Source organism: Xenopus laevis, chromosome 4L (assembly GCF_017654675.1).
Source record: "Xenopus laevis strain J_2021 chromosome 4L, Xenopus_laevis_v10.1, whole genome shotgun sequence".
In the NCBI taxonomy this organism is placed as follows: Eukaryota; Metazoa; Chordata; class Amphibia; order Anura; family Pipidae; genus Xenopus; species Xenopus laevis.
The window spans coordinates 146,403,136-146,422,702 of record NC_054377.1 but is presented as its reverse complement, the minus strand read 5'-3'; the positions used below and the strand labels follow the sequence as shown (position 1 = coordinate 146,422,702).

At 40.5% G+C, this 19,567-nt stretch overlaps 1 protein-coding gene across 3 annotated transcripts in view; it reads left to right on the top strand.

Moving 5' to 3' along the window:
- The window catches only part of atxn7.L (ataxin 7 L homeolog), a 119,140-nt gene that overhangs the window by 40,686 nt on the left and 58,887 nt on the right, over nt 1-19,567 (top strand). For all 3 annotated transcript variants that reach the window (XM_018256712.2, XM_018256714.2, NM_001092500.1), the window contains 2 exon segments: nt 373-591; nt 687-749. In XM_018256712.2, the coding sequence (XP_018112201.1) occupies nt 373-591; nt 687-749 (282 nt within the window).

The following is a 19,567-nucleotide window of genomic DNA, read 5'->3' as shown; positions in this document are numbered from 1 at the left end:
GCTGGAGGGCACCGTTAGTACATCCTGATGTGTCCAGTAAAAAATATGTAAGACTCGCTGCACAATCTCACGGCCCCTCCCCCACAGGGGCCCCTGGGCACATCTTACCCTCCCCCGGGCTCTCACTTCCTCCCTTGTCACGTTCTGCAGCGCCGGTCGGAAACAGAAACTGCCCGACCCCGACCCCTCTCTTGGCTCCAAAGTTGGACGGATCTTATTGATCAAACGTGCTCCTCTGTCCCTACTCCATCCTCTTTGTGTCTGACCCCTGACCCCGCTCCAGCTTCTCCCTCACCCCGAGCCTCCTTAAATCCCCGAGTAGTCGCGCTGGTTACACTGTAGCGGAAACATGCCTTTCTTCTTACATTGTAGCGGAAAGAATGTCGGAGAGAGCCGAGGATGACGTCACAGGGGAGCAGCAGCAGCGCAGAGCGGCGGTCAGGCAACAGCAGCGGCGGCAGCAGCAGGGAGAGAGCTCAGCGGCAACTATGGCGGCCGGAGGGGATCGCACGTCCCTGCCCAGTCCCGGGGCCATGCTGGGGCAGCCGTGGGCTCACTGGGTCGACACTGTGAAACTGAACGGGCTGGAAGGTGAGTAGACTCCCCTCCCTGACTGTGTTGTGTGTGTGATGATTGGCTCCTCTGCTGGTGGCATAACAGCTCTCTGCCCTGCTCTTGTTTTGCAGAACTGGAGGAAAGTTGGAAGGAGTGCGATAAAAAACGGGAAGCCATGCGACTGAGCAAAGAAGGTGAGTGCGATGTGACGACTTTATGGATGCGACTTGCAGTTACTTTACTGGGAGCTCCATGCACTTTACAGCAGCAGGGATGTGACCCTCTCACACTGGGGACTGCTTGCACTTTACAGCTGGGGGAGGGGATCCCTGACCTCTGCACTGGGGCTACTGCTTGCCTCCCCTGTGTTGGTGCATCAGTCTCATTCAGGGAACTAAGTTTGAATGGATCTATAGTGCTTGACATCTAGTAATGGGTAATCAGAGGCAGACTTGAATTTATGGGGTTCCAGCGCATCCCACAAGGAACTAGGAATGCACCAAATCCACTATTTTGGATTCGGCCGAATACCGAACCTAATCTGAATCCTAATTTGCATGTGCAAGGGGAAATCATTTTTACTTCCTTGTTTTGTGACAAAAAGTCACTAGATTTCCTTCCTAGCCCCCTATTTTGCATATGCAAATTAAGATTCGGGTTTGGTTCGGCCGGGCAGAAGGATTCAGCCGAATCCTGGATTCGGTACATCCCTCCAAGGAATGTCTAGAAGCAACTCCTAGCACCTGACAGCAACCCCCCATCACTGGGACCAAAGTGCCAGAGGGGACGTCTGTAAGTTACATGTAGCCTAAAGTATAACTAGCATATACATTAAAGGGCACTTATTTTGTTTATCCAATGTTAAAATATGAATATATTGGATGTCCCCTCAAAGTTCCCCGGCCATCTAAAAGTACCAGGACAAAGGCCAAGTGCTTTTATACAGGTCTTGGAACTCTGAGGTGACTTCCAAATAACTGATATAAGCACCATTTATAACACGGCTCTTCTGTATGTGTGTGTGTGTGTGTAAGTGTGTGTGTAAATATATATGTGTGTGTATATGTATATATATATATATATATATATATATATATATATATATATATATATATATATATATATATATATATATATATATATATATATACAGTTGAGCTGTTGCTTAGGGAAACAAATTACTGTTGTTCTATTCACTTCTTGTTCTGCAGAGCTTCTCCTGACCATATTATGTAAGGCTATTGCAATACTAAAGGTATTATCTGACATTTTCTCACTCCACCAGCTAAAATTACACAGGTTTTCTTAATGTTACAAAACATATTATTGCACAGATGTGAGATGTAATTTTCATAACAATCTGAGATTTATTGTGTCGTTTATAGCTACGGTAAGTTGCATATTGGCTATTGGCATACATTGGCTAAATTGTTTTTCCATTTTCCTCAACAATGTTGGCATTGTAGCAATTCATTTATCCAAAAGCTTTGGGGCCTCACTTATGGGTCTATATTAATTTCCTTTACCAGATCTGGGGACCAGACAGACTTCTAGGGTCATTTAAATGTCTTCAATGTTGAAATATAGGTGCAGCCAAACTTGCATATATAATCTGATACATAAGTCCCTGAGGACTCTTTAGTTGTTAATAAGGTTTGTTGGGCCAGCCAGGCTCTGGGCTGTAGACTTTACCACGATATGTAGAACAGCAGTGAATTACAGTGAAGTCACTGTAAGTGATATTAAGTTAGATTGCATGCACATGTACCCACCCCCGAGGAGCTAACTGCTGCAGTGCTTAGCATTAAAAAAAGGCCTTCCTATGTAAACAATTTACTGCTGCAGTAAGGCTAATGTTACATGGGCTGTTTCTTGGCCTGCGTATAAGTCGGGCAGAGAAGCAGACGATTTTGACACCATGATGCACTAGTATGCGTTTCAGCAGCAAAATATGCTCTTTGTGTCTGCACATTGATATCTGCGGATTGGTTCTCATTTTGCGCATATACACAGGCCGCTAATCAGCCCCGTGTGTCATTAGCCAAAGTGACTACTGTTGGAGGCAGATGCACCTTTCATTGCACAAAATGGCTACAACAAAAGCATTGCACCTCTGACCAGAAGAATTTGGTTTTGTTGAGTTCTGGCTTAATAAACCCCAAACCTCATGATGGGTTGGTCCCCATTAAACAGTGAATATTTCTCACAGAAGATAACGGTAACTAAACAATGTATATAATTAATTAACCAATTCTTGGGTCTCGCACCTGATTCCTAGGCATAATCTGGGCCCACTAAAAACCGTGAATTACATCACTTATTTTAAGACCTGCAAAACTATATCTGAATTGCAGAATGCAATCTGTCCATGTCCATGCACAAACAACCTTCAGCCCTTCAAGTTATGACTGTAAACTGCTGCACAACTAAAGATCATGCGCTATATATATATATATATATATATATATATATATATATATATATATATATATATATATATATATATATATATAAATCTAGGTAATATTGGGATATTTGCCCAATTAGATGGCCAAAACCAAACACAGAATTTGGGGCATCCCTATTGGTTGGATCACTAAGGGTAAAGGCAGATTTGGGGAGATTAGAGGCCCCGGCGACAAATCGGCTCTTCTTCGGGGCAACAATCCCCCCAAACTGCCTTCCCTCCGGCTATAATGAAAGATCGCTAGCGGGATGGGACTCGCATCGCTTCGTTTTCCGAAGTCGCTTCAAGTTTCCTTGTGATGCGACTTAGGAAAACAAAGTGCCCCTAGTGCAGGGGAAGGCAGTTCGGGGAGAAGAAGAGGAGTCTTAGACAACCCCCCCCCAGTAAATTCAATCACTTTTTTAGTTTATTCCCAGGCATCCCCAGCTTGGGCTTGCTCATGAACAGTAGAATATACATTTTTCCAGTGTTGCTCTACTGCACATGTGTATATTTCAGTCTGCTGTAGGACCCAGTGGAAAGGTAGGTAAAATGGGGGAGCGATTTTCTTCATTTTTTTCCACAAGCCAGTGCAGGTTTCTCCTAAAAGTAGCACTTACCAAGGGAAAAACATAGCAAGTGAATTGACTGTAGGATACATCCACATTTCATTTTCATTTAAATAGCATTGTGGCTAGCATCATTACAGTGACCAACATAATTAAATGGCACAGTGATGCCCAGCATTAAAAGACACAGTGCCCCCAGCACAGTAAATAATACTGAGATCCAGCATAAGATAGTATCAAAACAAATTGTATACTCTCCTGCAGTCAAACTAACTATTGCATTGTTAGTGCAGCTCACTTGTGCATACACTCTTGCACTATCTTATTACAATTGGATCGTGGGTGCAAGTTGCTTAAACCTCCCGCTCTGATCTTTGCAGTCACTGCAGTTGCTTGTATGACATGAGCATACACTGTGACTGTGGTAGTTCAGATCAGATTCATAGAAGGAAATGTGTTTGTATGTGGCATACACGCGATATGACATTTGTAGGCCAGTGATACGCCTAATTTATAAAATAGAAATATCTTTGGTTTTAGCCAAATTCTCAGTGGTATATTCGCCATATTCTTATAGTACAGGTATGGGATCTGTTATCTGGAAACCTATTATCCAGAAAGCTCCGAATTATGGAAGGCCAGTCTCCCATAAAATCCATTTTATCCAAATAGTCCAAATTTTTAGAAATTATTTCTTATTTCTCTGTAATAATAAACCAGTGCCTTGTACTTGATCCAAACGAAGATATAATTAATCCTTATTGGAAGTAAAACCAGCCTATTGGGTTTATTTAATGTTTACATGATTTTCTACAGTAGTAGACTTATGGTATGAATATCCAAATTACAGAAAGATTCGTTATCTGAAAAACCCCAGGTCCCTAGCATTGTGGATAAAAGATCACTTACCTGTATTTTCTGAATGCACCTGATCATTCAGACAATGATGACTAATAATACACAATTTCATTATTTATTTTCCCCTTTAAATAATGCGCTAACTACATACTAACACACAGCTTGGCATGCTCAGGGGAGAGCTGTGTTGGTTTCACAGCTTCTAATTTCATTTCTGTTCTCACTACTGATCATGGTACTTTCTCTTAGATTTGCATTGGTGCAGTTTCATAACAGCTAATTGTTACAGTATCACTATTTGGTGAGTAGGAGAGAGTGCTAATTCATTTCTGTGACACTTACCAAACGTTGCGAGGATTTATTGGTGATCGGTGTGGGGAACCTCACACAAAAATCGGTTCCTCTAGCAACTTGGATGCACCTTGCAACTTGTGCCATTGAATTATTGGTGCTTCTCAATTGTCCCTTATTGGCACATCAAGTTGCTTGGATAAAACACATGGAGATTTGCATCCAAATAGTGCACTTAATAGAGTTGTTCATCTTTAAGTTAACTGTTAGTAGAATGTAGAGAGTGATATCAATTTGTAATTGGTTTTCATTTTTTATTATTTGTGGTTTTAGACTTATTTAGCTTTTTATTCAGCAGCTCTTCAGTTTGCAATTTCAGCCATCTGGTTGCTTGGATCCAACTTACCCTAGCAACCATGCAGTGGTTTAAATAAGAGAATGGAATATGTATAGGAGAGGCCTGAATAGAAAGATGAGTAATAAAAAGTAACAATAATAATACAATTGTAGCCTGACAGAGCATTTGTTTTTTTTTAGATAGAGTCAGTGATCTCCATTTGAAAGCTGAAAAGAGTTAGAAGAAGACGTTAAATATTTAAAAAACAAGAAAAAAAAAAAGAAAAATAGAATTAGCCATTCTATAAAATATTAAATGTTAAATAAAAGGCAAACCACCCCTTTAACACTTAACACTTAATTAGCACCCAGTATTGTGACCCCGAACAAGTGTCACCTTTATGGTGATAGTATTTTATGCATCATTAACTAAAGCCGTATAGTCCTCCTTGCGAATTTCTTCAGAATTAGCAATACACGGCAACAGATTGTGTCCCAAATTCAAATAAGTGTTTTGGGCGCCAAACCGCACTTTTTATAACAAGTACTTGTAGTACCACAAACGTGACTCATATCACAGATGTGCTTGGGAAACCCTAAAATACTGAAAGAATAGAAACTAGGAAAAAGCAGACACTTGCATTGTTTTACTTATAAACGAATACGTCTACATGTTCATCTTTGCATGAAAAAGTATTATAAGGAAAAGTTAATTAACAACTAATGAATACATATAAGAATATGTATAAATATATTTTTCAGATAACGGATGTTTCTGTAAATTGGATCTTCCTACCTTAAGTCTACTAGAAAATCATGTAAACATTAAATAAACCAATTAGGCTGGTTTTGCTTCCAATAAGAATTAATTATATCTTATTTGGGATCAAGTACAAGCTACTGTTTTATTATTACATTTTTACATTTTTTTACATTTTTAAAAAAAATTGGATTATTTTGCTAAAATAAAGTCTATGGGAGTCAGCATTTCCATAATGTGTAGCTTTCTGGATAATGGGTTTCCGGATAATGGATCCCAGATCCTATATGGAAAGGCTGTCTCCCATAAGATAGTTTGCCTCTGACATGTTGGAACCACCTGGTGCTCAGCCACCTTAGGGACCCTGTCTCATCCCCATGTAGATATAGTCTTTAGAAATAAGAGGCGGTACTCAAGCCAAGGCTTGATAATCCTGAGTGCTGCCTCTAATTTGTAAAGAATATACGGTATATATATACCCTGTAGTTGCTGGTTTCTTTTTATGGACATATATATATATATATATAGGTGAAGGTTTATTAAGAACGTTTTTATAGGAACGTTTCTGTTCCAAACAGGAACCTTCGTCAGGGAGAAAAACTCCCTCTCTCCCTGACGAAGGTTCCTGTGCGGAACCGAAACCGATTGGTGCAATCCTTGTTGTCAATGCACAAGAATATTGAAATGAAGCAGCACTCAAAGGTCCTTTGGTGACATAAAGTAGCTTTATTGTGGGCGCAACAATAAGCACGACAAACGTTTCGGCTGAAACCACAGCCTTTGCCAGCCAAAACGTTAGTACACATATATATATATATTCTCCGTACATCGGCACTCACCATTCATAGTAGCAAAGGCCGGGAGCTCACCATCAATACTAGATTCCGATTCCAGAAAGCAATCACAGCACAAGTGTTTCTAAAACAATTTGGCAAAAGTCTTTATTGCTCCATCTTCATATCTACGCGTTTAGATCCACATCCTGATGACGGTCCCTTTTGGAGCGAAACACATCGATATGAAGATGGAGCAATACAAACTTTTGCCATATTGTTTTTCAAACACTTGTGCCATGAGTGCTTTCTGGTATCGGAATCAATCTCTCATGTCACAGGCAAACTATCATGGTTTCCTTTTGATCTTTGGAATAAGGTACAGGTATAGGATCTGTTCTCTTGAAACCCGTTATCCAGAAAGGTCCGAATTATGGGAAGGCCGGCTCCCAAAGACTTTATTTTAATCAAATAATTCAAATGTTAAAAAATTCCTTTTTTATAATAAACCAGTACCTTGTAGTTGATCCAAATAAAGATATAATTCATTCTTATTCTGATCCAAATTACGGAAAACTCCAGCTCCCGAGCATTATGGATAACCAGTCCAGTTTTTCATTTTTCATTTCATTTTTGCGATATTTCCCCTTTAAATTACTGTTATAAATAGATTATCAGTCTGAAAATCCTTCCAGCATGCATGTAATGGGCTTCTTATGCCATTATACAGACCAGCATACATGCCAATATCTCACATCTACATTTTTTCCCAAAACAAGAAGTAATATTCAGTTTGAATGAATGATACAGAAGAGATCAGGTCTGCTGCTGCTCCAGTTGTTCACTTGTTCTGCAGACTTCTTACCTGCTCTTATGCCAGTGACTTTGCTTGGCCTGATCCAAGTGGAAAACCTTGCTCTGAGTTTTATGAATTCACAATGCCGCAGAGCAGATTTTTCTTCGCTAGCGTTGGTCATTTTCGTTACTTCGCAAATTCACTAACGAACACTGGTGTAAATTCGCTAATGTTACTTCGCACCCTTACGCGCACATTGTACTGAACACTACCTTTTACGCTAGACTTCCTTCGCCACCTCAGACCAGGCGAAGCGCAATAGAGTAGATAGGGATTGCTTCAAAAAAAGTAAAAAAAAATTTCTAAGTCCCAAAAAACGCTGGCGTGTTTTCTATATTATGGGTGATAGGCTGAAAAAGATCGAAAAAAATGTTGGGGCTCCCCTCCTTCCCCCCTACATTTCCTAACTCATGGCAACTTAACTATACAGTGGGCACATGTGTAGAGCAAAATAAAAATTTTATTTGATGTTTTTAAGGTTTCCCAGGCATTTGTAGTGATTGTACGTATTCCTCCATTGAAATTTGAATTTGGCGCCGTATGCAAATTAACCATCGATAGCGTAACTTCGCTTAGCAAATTAACGCCAGCGCAACTTCGCAACCTTACGCTACCCCTGAGCGCAACTTCGGATTTTAGTGAATTTGCGGAGCGCTGGCGAAACTACGCCTGGCGAAGTGCGGCAAAGTTACGCCTGGCGCAATTACGAATCTTAGTGAATGTCCCACACAGTGTTTGAGGGAGAGACACATAAATATAACCATCACATTGATTTGCTTTCCATCGGGACACCTGTTTCTCGGGACGTTCATCTTAAAGGACCAGTAATATGAAAATTATTAATTGTACCTGATACAAGATTTGTTTCTGTCACGTGCAAGTGAAGATCCTTCCTTACTTGCAGTGAGTTTACAATCAGCTCTGCATGGTTCAGCCATGTTTTATTTGATTTGAAACCAAAAACACTCCCAGTTTATAAAGTTTAGATCATACGTATTCATGAAGTTCCACTAAAAATACTTTCAAAATTTGCATCTGTATTTCCACACACAAATATCACTCTTTTCGGAAATGGTTGACGCATATTAGGAGTGCAGATTAAATATGCATCATTATGTGGAAATGTTTTCAGGGTTTTTGGACATACTGATTGTTTCTGGGTAGTGATGGGCGAATTTGTCCCGTTCCACTTTGTTGAAAAATGAAATTCATGAAACAGCGGAAAATTAGACATGCGCCAATTTTGTCCAAATACATTAAAGTCAATGGGAGTCCGAATAATTTTTACAGTTTTTATGCGCGTGTCAAATTGTCGCGGGCGTCAACCAGATGTGTGATATTTACTTTTTTATTTTTTGGGGACTTTTTGGCGCAAGTCATGGATATGTATTTTTTAGGGAAGGAATGAGTAGTACAGATATAGGATCCGTTATCTGGGAACCTGTTATCCCCAATGCTCCAAATTACTTGAAGGGCATCTCCCATAGATTCCATTTTAAACAAATCTTTTTAGAAATGATTTCCTTTTTTTCTGTAATAATAAAACTGTAGCTTGTACTTGATTCCAACTAAGATACTGTATAATTAATTTTTATTGGCGCTGCAAAACATCTTACTGGGTTTATTTAAGGTTTATCTTTTAGTAAACATAGAGTATGAAGATCAAAATTACAGAAAGATCCCTTATGCAGAAGGCCCTAGGGCCCCAGCATTCTGGATAACATGTCCCATACCTGTAATAGTTTTTACACCCAATCTAAAAGTGACCCCATATGAGCAACTTTGCACGTATCGCCTGTATGATCGTTGCTCTTAAAGAACATTGAAATAAAATCGTGTTGCGCAAACGGCTGACACTTCTCTATGGACGTGAGAGTACTTTTTTTGGCATTTTCTCACACATATAATGCAAAGCAATAGACTTACTGCTTATAGTCGACATCATTACACTTTATTTTTCACCTTACTAGAGTGTTAGGCTTGTCCTGTACAGAGCTCCAGCTAATTGTTTCTTATCTTATTGTTTTCTTACTATCTCAGTCCAGCTAAAATGCTTCAGTGGATCTTGAATCTGCCATTGTAGCCCCCAGCATATTGTCACAATCTTTATTCCTTCTCCATTGTGAAAGCTTTGCTGTGTTATATGACACTGTCTCATACAATTATTGCCCAGGGGCTTGACGACTTAAATTTAGACTGAATTCTATTATATTGGCATGGTTGTGTTGCTTTCAGGGCCCCTATCAATGTGAATTTTTATTTACCTTATTTAAATACTGCTAAACAACGGGCTTTACTGCCAAACCTCTAGCGCTTAACACTGGCTATGTCTCCGGTTTTATCAATGCTCAAAGGCAAGTGTATTCAGCATTAGTGCCAGACCCAGTAGCATGAATATCATGAATTGATACTGACACCTCTCTATCCTAATGACAGCATGAGATGTTGATAGAAAAGAAAATAAACCACACAGATGTGGCTTAATCTAGCCTTACATGGAATAACTCTTTAGCACCTACACTAAAGCTGGCCATAGACGCAAAGATCCGATTGTACGAATCCTCGAACGATCGGACTTACCCATCTCCCGACCTGCCATTAACCATTCCGATCAAATAAAGTAGTAAAAGAACAGATCAGCAGATGTTCTGCCCCTGACAGCAATAGTATAAAAGTTATGTCCGACAAAAGCTGGTGACAGTCTCCCACTGAAAATCGTACGATCGGCAATACACACAGAGATATTATCGGCAGCCGACAGAAATCTTTTAACCTGTCCAATCGACCAAATGACCGATCTCCGCCAGACGAAAAATGTTGGAACAGTCCGAAAATTGTACGAATCCTCGTACTGCGTCTATGGCCAGCTTAACTCCAAAGAAATAGATGTATCTGTCTAAATAACATTCTTAAAGGGATACTGTCATGGTAAAAAAGTGTTTTTTTCAAAACACATCAGTAAATAGTGCTGCTCCAGAAATCCATTTCTCAAAATAGCAAACAGATTTTTTTGTATTTAATTTTGAAATCTTACATATTGTCAGTTTCCCAGCTGCCCCAGTCATCTGACTTGTTGAACTTCAGTCACTCTTTACTGCTGAACTGCATGTTGGAGTGATATCACCCCCTCCCCCCCAGCAACCTAACAACAGAACAATGGGAAGGTAACCAGATAACAGCTCCCTAACACAAGATAACAGCTGCCTGGTAGATCTAAGAACAGCACTCAATAGTAAAATCCAGGTCCCACTGCGACACATTCAGTTACATTGAGTAGGAGAAACAACAGCCTGCCAGAAAGCAGTTCCATCCTAAAGTGCTGGCTCTTTCTGAAAGCACATGACCAGGCAAAATGACCTGAGATTTACCTACAAACCAATATTACAACTATAAAAATAGACTTGCTGATTCAGGAATGAAATGTTATATTGTGTAGAAATAAAATCTACATCATAAAAATCGTGACAGAATCCCTTAACATTTACATTTACCATCTCCAGGATGTGGCTTAATCTGGCCATACACAGAATGATCAACTCTTTAGGACATAATTTGAAGTAGATGTATATGTCCAAGAAGCAGTCCGAAAAGAGCTGACCCTGGTGTGTGGTCCTCAAGCCTATGATGTGATTAAATCGGGGTCTGTATAGTACTGTTGACTGTAGGTTTTATCTACAACCCAATGCCACCAGAGAACAGCATTTTTTACCCAACCTGATTGATATCTAAACGAGTCCTGGTGCAATATTGTAGAAGCAACTGAGTTTCCCTTTATTCTTGGCACTGCCTCTGGTCAATGCTAAGTGACAGATAATCGAAAAAGCCAGTCTGAGCCATGATGAGAGCACAAGAATTATCTTCATCCTCATATCTGTGCTCTCCAGAATGTCAGGCCTAGCATTGAGAGCTACAGCCTTGTCAAGTCTGTGATGATGATGATGATGATGGGGGGTAATTGTCATAAATTCGTCACTATTACTTTAATCAATTACTGTGCATTCCTGCTGTTCCACAGTGTCTCTGTATTGTTCATTTAAAGTGGTTTATCATCACCTGCTTCTGACCTACACAGTAAATGACAGCCTTCTGACTCAGAATTTAGGAGAAAAAATAGTTGCTGACTGAGTACAGAATGAATGCCAGCCAAGCGGAGCAGCCGGCTACATGTGAACATGACATAGTTGCCTTAATTAAAAGAAAAAAGTCTTGGGACATTTTCCTGCTGGGCAATTGTATCATAATAGACTCTGTACAAGGCTATGTTTTACCACAGAGGTCCCCAACCTTTTATTTATTTATTTATTTTTTACCCGTGAGCCACAGTCAGTTGTAAAATAAAGTTGGGGGCAACACAAGCATGAAAAAAAGTTCCTTGGATACCAAATAAGGGCTGTGATTGGCTTTTTGTAGGTCCTATGTGTGTATTAGCAGCCTACAGGAGACTCTGTTTGGCAGGACACCTGGTTTTTATACAACTAAAACTTGCCTCCAAGCCTGAAATTTAAAAATAAGCTCCTGCTTTGAGACCACTGGGATCAACATCCAAGGGGTTGGTGAGTAACATGTTGTTCATTAGCCACTAGTTGGGGATCACTTCTTTACCATGTTGGTCCCCAGATTGGGGGACCTAGAGCAGTGGTTGGGGGCAAGGTTTCGGGATATACCCGTGATTCAATTACCTGGGTGCTGCTCCTGGGAAAGTACACACAATTGCAAACTTCAGACAAGACGGCTGTTGTCTTAGCTAAAGTCTGGTAAACTGGGGTGTTTCAGATGTCCTAACTGTGTTTCATGTAGATATGTCACCCTCACCAGGTTATTTTACAATCCCCAGACAGGACAAAAAATTAAAATTGAACACTGCATCACATGCGCCACCACACATATATGATTACTTGCCCTTGTGGCTTAGCATATATATAGGTAAAACGGATTTAACCCTAAGAATCCATATGGATGGACATCAGCTATCGGCACAGCATTCAGGGACGGTAAGACACTGAAGCCTTGAAATGGGCCATAGATTACCTACTATTATATACACTGGTATCGATCATGTACCTGAACCCAGAAAAGGGGGGGGATAGGTCCCAAATGTTGCTACAATGTGAGACATATTCGATAAGATGATTAGATACTTTAGTGCCTAAAGGACTGAACGAACAACGTTACTTTAATTGCTTTTTAAACTTGAGATAGTTCATGGCTGTGGAACGTTTTGCTGCTTCAGGATCTGGATTAGAAGATTTGCTGTTTGATTTAGTAATACATCCCGCGTATTTATTGTATTTATTATATTGATTGTAATGATATCAGATATTGAATATGAATTTATAATGGAGTTATTTATTGCAATGGAATTTTTTGAGGGTTATTTGTTATTTTGAGGTGACGCTAAAGGGGAGATGGGTTTCTGACATGTGGAAGGGAAGTCATTCAAGCGTGATGTGCTTAATGGTTTTTCAATCTTGACAAAGGCTCTAGACGTGAGCCGAAACGTTGATTTTTGCCAAACATGGAATAAAGTTTGTGCTGCCTTGTTCTGCAAGTAAGGACCCGGGTGCCAGCTAGGGAAAACCAATATTTGTACAAGAAACGACACTCACGGGATCATTTTAAATGCAAACAGAATGTGTTTATTCCACTCAATGCTGACCAGAAGGATCTTGTTTATCTTTAGGGTATCCAACTGTCTGATACCAAGTAATTTATACCCTGTGTTACTGACCCTGTTTCTGTTGTCACCTCATTGATTCTGCTCCACCATACATTGATTGACACAGTGCATCAGCAGTACCAGGGTTGGACTGGGCCGGCAGACCCGCTCCCTGCAGAAATGATCTTCTGGTGGCAACAAGACCCAGTACGCACAGGAGCACACACAATCACGACGCAGAGCATGGCGGCAAGGGGACATGGGCAGAACCATTCCCTGCAGAAGTGATCTTATAGCACAACAAGGCCCAGTACGCACACGTAATCGCAACGCAGCACACCATAGCGCGGGGAGTGGGGTATGGGGCCCTGAGACAGCCCTGAGCCCCCCAGTCCGACCCTGGATGTTACCGTTTGGACAGATCAACTATTATCCAAAATGATCAGGGAAAATCTGCTGGATGTGACCCCTGTGTTGTCCAGATGGTTGGACATTATGGTCAATATCGGCTAAACTGCCGACTAAATCTGGGCATGTATTGGCAACTTTAGTTTCTGTGATGTGTAGGTTGGGTCACCATGATCCACCTAAATAAACTAAAATTTCCTTTGGTAGTAGATAATGAAAGTAGGGTTGAGGTTTGAGAGATCACCAATAGATTTTGCTTTTATAGCCTTAAACATGGATGATGTTTGATTGCTGCTGTTCCTACATTCTAGTAGATTTCTTCTTCCAAATATTTTGGGTTTGCTATTGCATTTGGTGATCCGGTGATGAAACCAGCAGGAATCACCTTATCACTTGGTCACTTTCTGTCCTTCCCTCTAAGTAGATTACAAGACTTTGTGGTACACACTCTGTATCTGGAAAAATTACATTGAACAAAATTAGTATAAAGCTGCTTTCTAATCAATCAGTGAAGGAAATAGTTCAGTCGCCAGAGTTGTGTTTGTTAATCCAGTACAAAATTTGCTCTCATTGTTTTCTGTGGGGCAGTTTAAATTAGATTTCAACTTAATATTGCTTTAAAGGTTTGCTAGTAAATGGCCTGTAGCCTTTTTGATACAGGAATGGGATCCCTTATCCTGAAGCTCTGAAATACGGAATGGTCGTCTCCCATAGTCTCCATTTTATCCAAATAATAATTTTTTTTTTTAAAATGATTTATTTTGTCTTTGTAATAATAAAACAGTAGCTTGTACTTGATTCCAACTAAGATATAATTAATCCTTATCGGAAGCCTATTGGGATGAAGACCAAAATTACGGAAAGATCCGTTATTCGGTAAACCACAGGTCCTGAGTATTTTGGATAACAGATCCCATACGTATGCCATGTTGCTGTAAGTTTGCCTCTGAGGACTGTTATGTATCCAGGAAGGAGCTACAGTAAAATGTAACCATCTGGCCAGCTTGTAGCATCTCTCAGTTAATGCCCAATTAACTAATTAACCTTGTTCAGGTTACCTTTCAGCTGTAACGAGTATTATACTGAGACTATTTCATGATGGGAGATGTGGAGGACTGTTCTGTGTTCCTGAGGGCTCTTACATGCGGCTGTTTTTGCCTGCGCTCCCCCTCCCCTGTACTCACACAGACACATGTAAGCGCCAAACACAGGTTGGGACGCAGCATGTTGCATTTTACCTGCGTTCGCACATACATGCGTCTGTGTGAGTACAGCCTCCTTCAAAATGATTGACTTTGTCTACTCCTGCGCTCCCCTGCGGCTGAACGGAAGAAAGCGCAACACGGGAGTGCATGCAAAACCGTCCGTGTGTAAGAGCCCTTAGACAAAGGGGCTAAATTACTAATATAGGTGCTCCGTTGCATCAGCTAATCGGCAATCAAACTTATAAAATTAAAGCAAACATCTGTGCCAAACTCCTGGGAACCTGGACTACATAAGGGCTCTTACAGACGATCGTTTTTACCTGCGCTCCCCTGCGTTGCACTTTCTTCCGTTCAGCCGCAGGGGAGCTCAGGAGTACATGCACTGAATTATTGTCAGTGCAGGTAAAATGCAACTTGCTGTGTCCCAACCTGCGTTAGGCGCTTACATGCGTCTGTGTGAGTACAGCCCCTTTGACAATAATTCAGTGCTGAGCGGAAGAAAGCACAATGCAGGGGAGCGCAGGTAAAAACGTTGAAAGAGCCCTAAGTGTCCTCCCTGCAAATTGGCTCTCCAATTAGAAGGTGTTGGATAGATGTGGGCTAAACTTTGACATTAAAAAAAGTTGCTTTCTTGTTAACTATATCTATGGCGTGCAGCCTGTGCTTGACTGTTAGCTTTGGTACAGCAGACTTTTTGTAGGAAATGTAAATAATTCTCTGCCTATGTTCTGATATCAGCCCTTCTAATTATAACGTGCATCTGTATTTTTGGTCTTCTGCAGGTAAGCTCACCCTCTGTGTAGGACCTCTCTTTTGCCCAGAACCATTGGGTTTGGACTAAAGGAAATCTCTAAGCAATATACACCAACTCCTTGTGCAAATTTTGGGTAAATGTAATTATGGGCACGTGTTGCCAAAAATATTTTTATTTATAGGCTCATGGCACCTGTAGTGGTTTCTCAAATGCATATTTAGGGCTAGCGATGCCAGGCACATTTCCAATAAAGGAAAAGATTTTGCGGCAAAGCCAGTCTTGGGTATTTCTCTTTCGGTGCAAACGGCATCAGGGAAATGCCGTATGTACTATGAGCCTCAATAAATATAAATGTTTTTACTCTATGCTGTTATTGGTCTTATTAAATTGTAATTGGTTTTCATTTTTTTATTATTTGTGGTTTTCGAGTTATTTAGCTTTTTATTCAGCTGCTCTCCAGTTTGGAAGTTCAGCCATCTGGTTGCTAGGGTCCAGATTACCCTAGCAACCGTGCATTAATTTGTATAAGAGACTGGAATATGAATAGGAGAGGCCTGAAAAGAAAGATGAGGAATAAAAAGTAACAATAACAATACATTTGTAGCCTTACAGAGCATTTGTTTTTTAGATGGGGTCAGTGACTCCTATTTGAAAGCTGGAAAGAGTCAGAAGAAAAAAGCAAATAATTCAAAAAATATAAACAATGAGGACCAAAGGAAAAGTTGCTTAGAATTGGCCATTCTATAACATACTAACATACTAAAAGTTAACTTAAAGGTGAACAACCCCTTAAATCCACTGCAGTTTAGTGGAGATATTATTATTATCTATAAACTACGCAGTTTGAGGCTTCTAGTTACTTTTAGGGCAGAGACACAAGCTCAGATTCGGGGAGATTAGTTGCCCGGCGACAAATGTCCTCTTCTTCGGGCGACTAATCTCCCCAAACTGCCTTCCCGCCGGCTAAAATGAAAATGGCCTGCGGGAAGCCACTCGGCGTTTCTTTTTTACCGAAGTCATCCAAAGTTGCCTCGTGAGGAAACTTTGGACGACTTTGGAAAATGAAGCACTCAGAGTGCTATCCCACTGCCGATTTATATTTTAGCTGGTGGGAAGGCAGTTCGGGGAGATTAGTCACCCTGAAAAAGAGGAGATTTGTCGCTGGACAACTAATCTCCCCGAATCTGACCGTGTGTGTCTCTGCCTTTAAGTCTATAGAGGGCTGCTCTCAGCACCAAGGCCTGTGTGCCATTACCCTTTATCATGTTATAATCACAGTCTAAAATCCCTCACCAGTTGAACAAGGGATATTGGGAGTTGTAGTTTAATCTTAACGAAAGGGTCACTTGCTGGACCTCATGCTGTTTTCTTTGCAGTGTTTTAAACACCTTTGGAATTGTTTGCGCCATAGCTTGCAGGCGGTTGCCAAGCATAACTCCGTGCCACCTCCAGAATGCCATCAGCCCTTTGCCTGATATTATTTTAAGGCATTTGGTAACCACTATTAAAATAAAAATCTGAATTTTTTTTTTTTTTTTTCTAGAAGGAGCAAAGCAAATATTTGTGGCGTAAGAAAAGCTGTGCACATGCAGCTTGGCATTATTACTGGAGCTATTGAGTCCTCTGTTGACAAAGCTTTAGCCTTTTGTAGGTAGACATAATATGCCGAGGGCCTGATTCTCTTGGGCGTGCTAATGCCTACATAGTCCCATCCCCCCTCCCGTGTGTGTGTGTGTGTGTGTGTGTGTGTGTGTGCGCGCGCACCATGATGCAATGGCATTTGGCGTTAGAACTGAGTGATTGTATCATAGCAAGTTAGTTTGAAAAAAGATGCACATCCATCATGTTCAACCTTAAAGGGCAAGTCAACCCCAAATTAAAAAAAGCATAATAAAAGAAAATATAATTCTAAGCAACTTTGCAATATACATTAATTAAAAAAACTCAGTGATTTTAAAGTTATTGGTAAAAATTCTTGCAATTGAAAGCAACACACACACACACACAGTTGTTACTTTTTTAACAATGTTGCAAAACTCTTGGTTTTCCCAGCAAAGTCAGCTGCCTTGTCTTTCATTGTAGCAACAGTCTTAAAGGGTTGGTTCACCTTTAAAGGAAAATTATACCCCCAAAATGAATACTAAAGCAACAGATAGTTTATATCAAATTGAATGACATATTAAAGAATCTTACCAAACTGGAATATATATTTACATAAATATTGCCCTTTTACATCTCTTGCCTTGAACCACCATTTTGTGACTCTATCTGTGCTGCCTCAGAGATCACCTGACCAGAAATACTACAACACTAACTGTAACAGGAAGAAGTGAGGAAGCAAAAGGCAGAACTCTGTCTGTTAATTGGCTCATGTGACCTTACATGTGGTTTGTATGTGTGCACAGTGAATCTTACGATCTCAGGGGGCGGCCCTTATTTTTTAAAATGGCAATTTTCTATTTATGATTACCCAATGACACATACTACTAAAAAAGTATATTATTATGATAATGGTTCATTTACATGAAGCAGGGTTTTACACATGAGCTGTTTTACTCAGTATCTTTTTATAGAGACCTACATTGTTTGGGGGGTATAGTTTTCCTTTAAGTTAACTTTTATTGTTATAGAATGGCCAATTCTAAGTAACTTTTCAATTGATTTTCATTTTGTTTTTTATAGTTATATCTGTCAGAAAGTTGGCCAGATCTCGATCGGGCAGGTTAAAAAATCCCGTCGGATTGCGGATCTGTGCGTGTATGTGGCCCCTTGATCCGACCGCCTGTATTAGATCCATTTTGATCCGATTGATGGGCCCTAGGGCCCATGATCAGATTAGCCCGATATCGCCCACTTCAATGTGGGCATATTGGGGAGAGATCCACTCGTATGGCGATATCGCCAAACGAGCGAATCTCTATGTCTATGGCCACCTTAAGGCTATAAATTTGTATCACTGATCCTTCTATTCAGGCCTCTCCTATTCATATTCCAGTCTCTTATTCAAATCAATACATGGTTGCTAGGGGAATTTGGACCCTACCAACCAGATTGCTGAATAAAAAGCTAAATAACTCGAAAACCACAAATAATAAAAAATTAAAAGCAATTGCAAGTTTTTAAGGTGGCCATCCCCAGTGATGTGCGACCTGTGTCCCTCCTCTTGGAGTAGGACCATTAAAGCAACAGCAATCATTTTGTTTGCACAGAGAGAAACCATAATGGCTGCCCATGTACTAGGGATAGCAAGCAAGGCATTTTTAGGGCTCTTACTCACTGGCGTTCTGACCTGCGCTCCCCTGCGTTCCGTTTTTTGGCGTTCAGCCGCAGGGGAGCGCAGGAATAGACGCAAGTCATTATTTCAAATGGGGCTGTACTCACTCAGGCTCGTGTAGGCGCCGAACGCAGGAAAAATGCAGCATGTTGCGTCTCAACCTGCGTTCGGCGCCTACACGCGCCTGAGTGAGTACAGCCCCATTTGAAATAATGACATGCGTGTATTCCTGCGCTCCCCTGCGGCTGAACGCCAAAAAACGGAACGCAGGGGAGCGCAGGTCAGAACGCCAGTGAGTAAGAGCCCTAAGGGTTCATTGTTTCTGCATGGAAAATATAGGCTGAATGTAAGTATGATATGCGTATGTTAAATTGACGGTCTTTGATTTCTGATGCGTTGTTCATAAATCTGCAGCAAAAGCACTTTTAATTTATGTTAAAGGGGTGATTCACCTTTACGTTAACTTTTAGGGACAGATTTATCAAAATTTCTAAACTTATCATGTACTGTCTCTTGTGGCCAACTTTGAAAACATAAATCATTTGTTTGATTAGGCTTGTGGTGCAGTAAGTTCATGTTTATGTTTAGTATACAAAATACAGCATTTCTAGCCTTATTCCATTTTAGACTTTACTTATCTTACCTATTTTGGATTTGGCCGAACCCCCGAATCCTTCACTAAAGTTTCTGTCGAATACCGAACTAAATACCGAATTTGCATATGCAAATTAGGGGTGGGAAGGGGGGAAAAAAGTAACGCGATCTCCCTCCCCACCCCTAATTTGCATATGCAAATTAGGATTTGGTTCGGCCGAATCCTGGATTC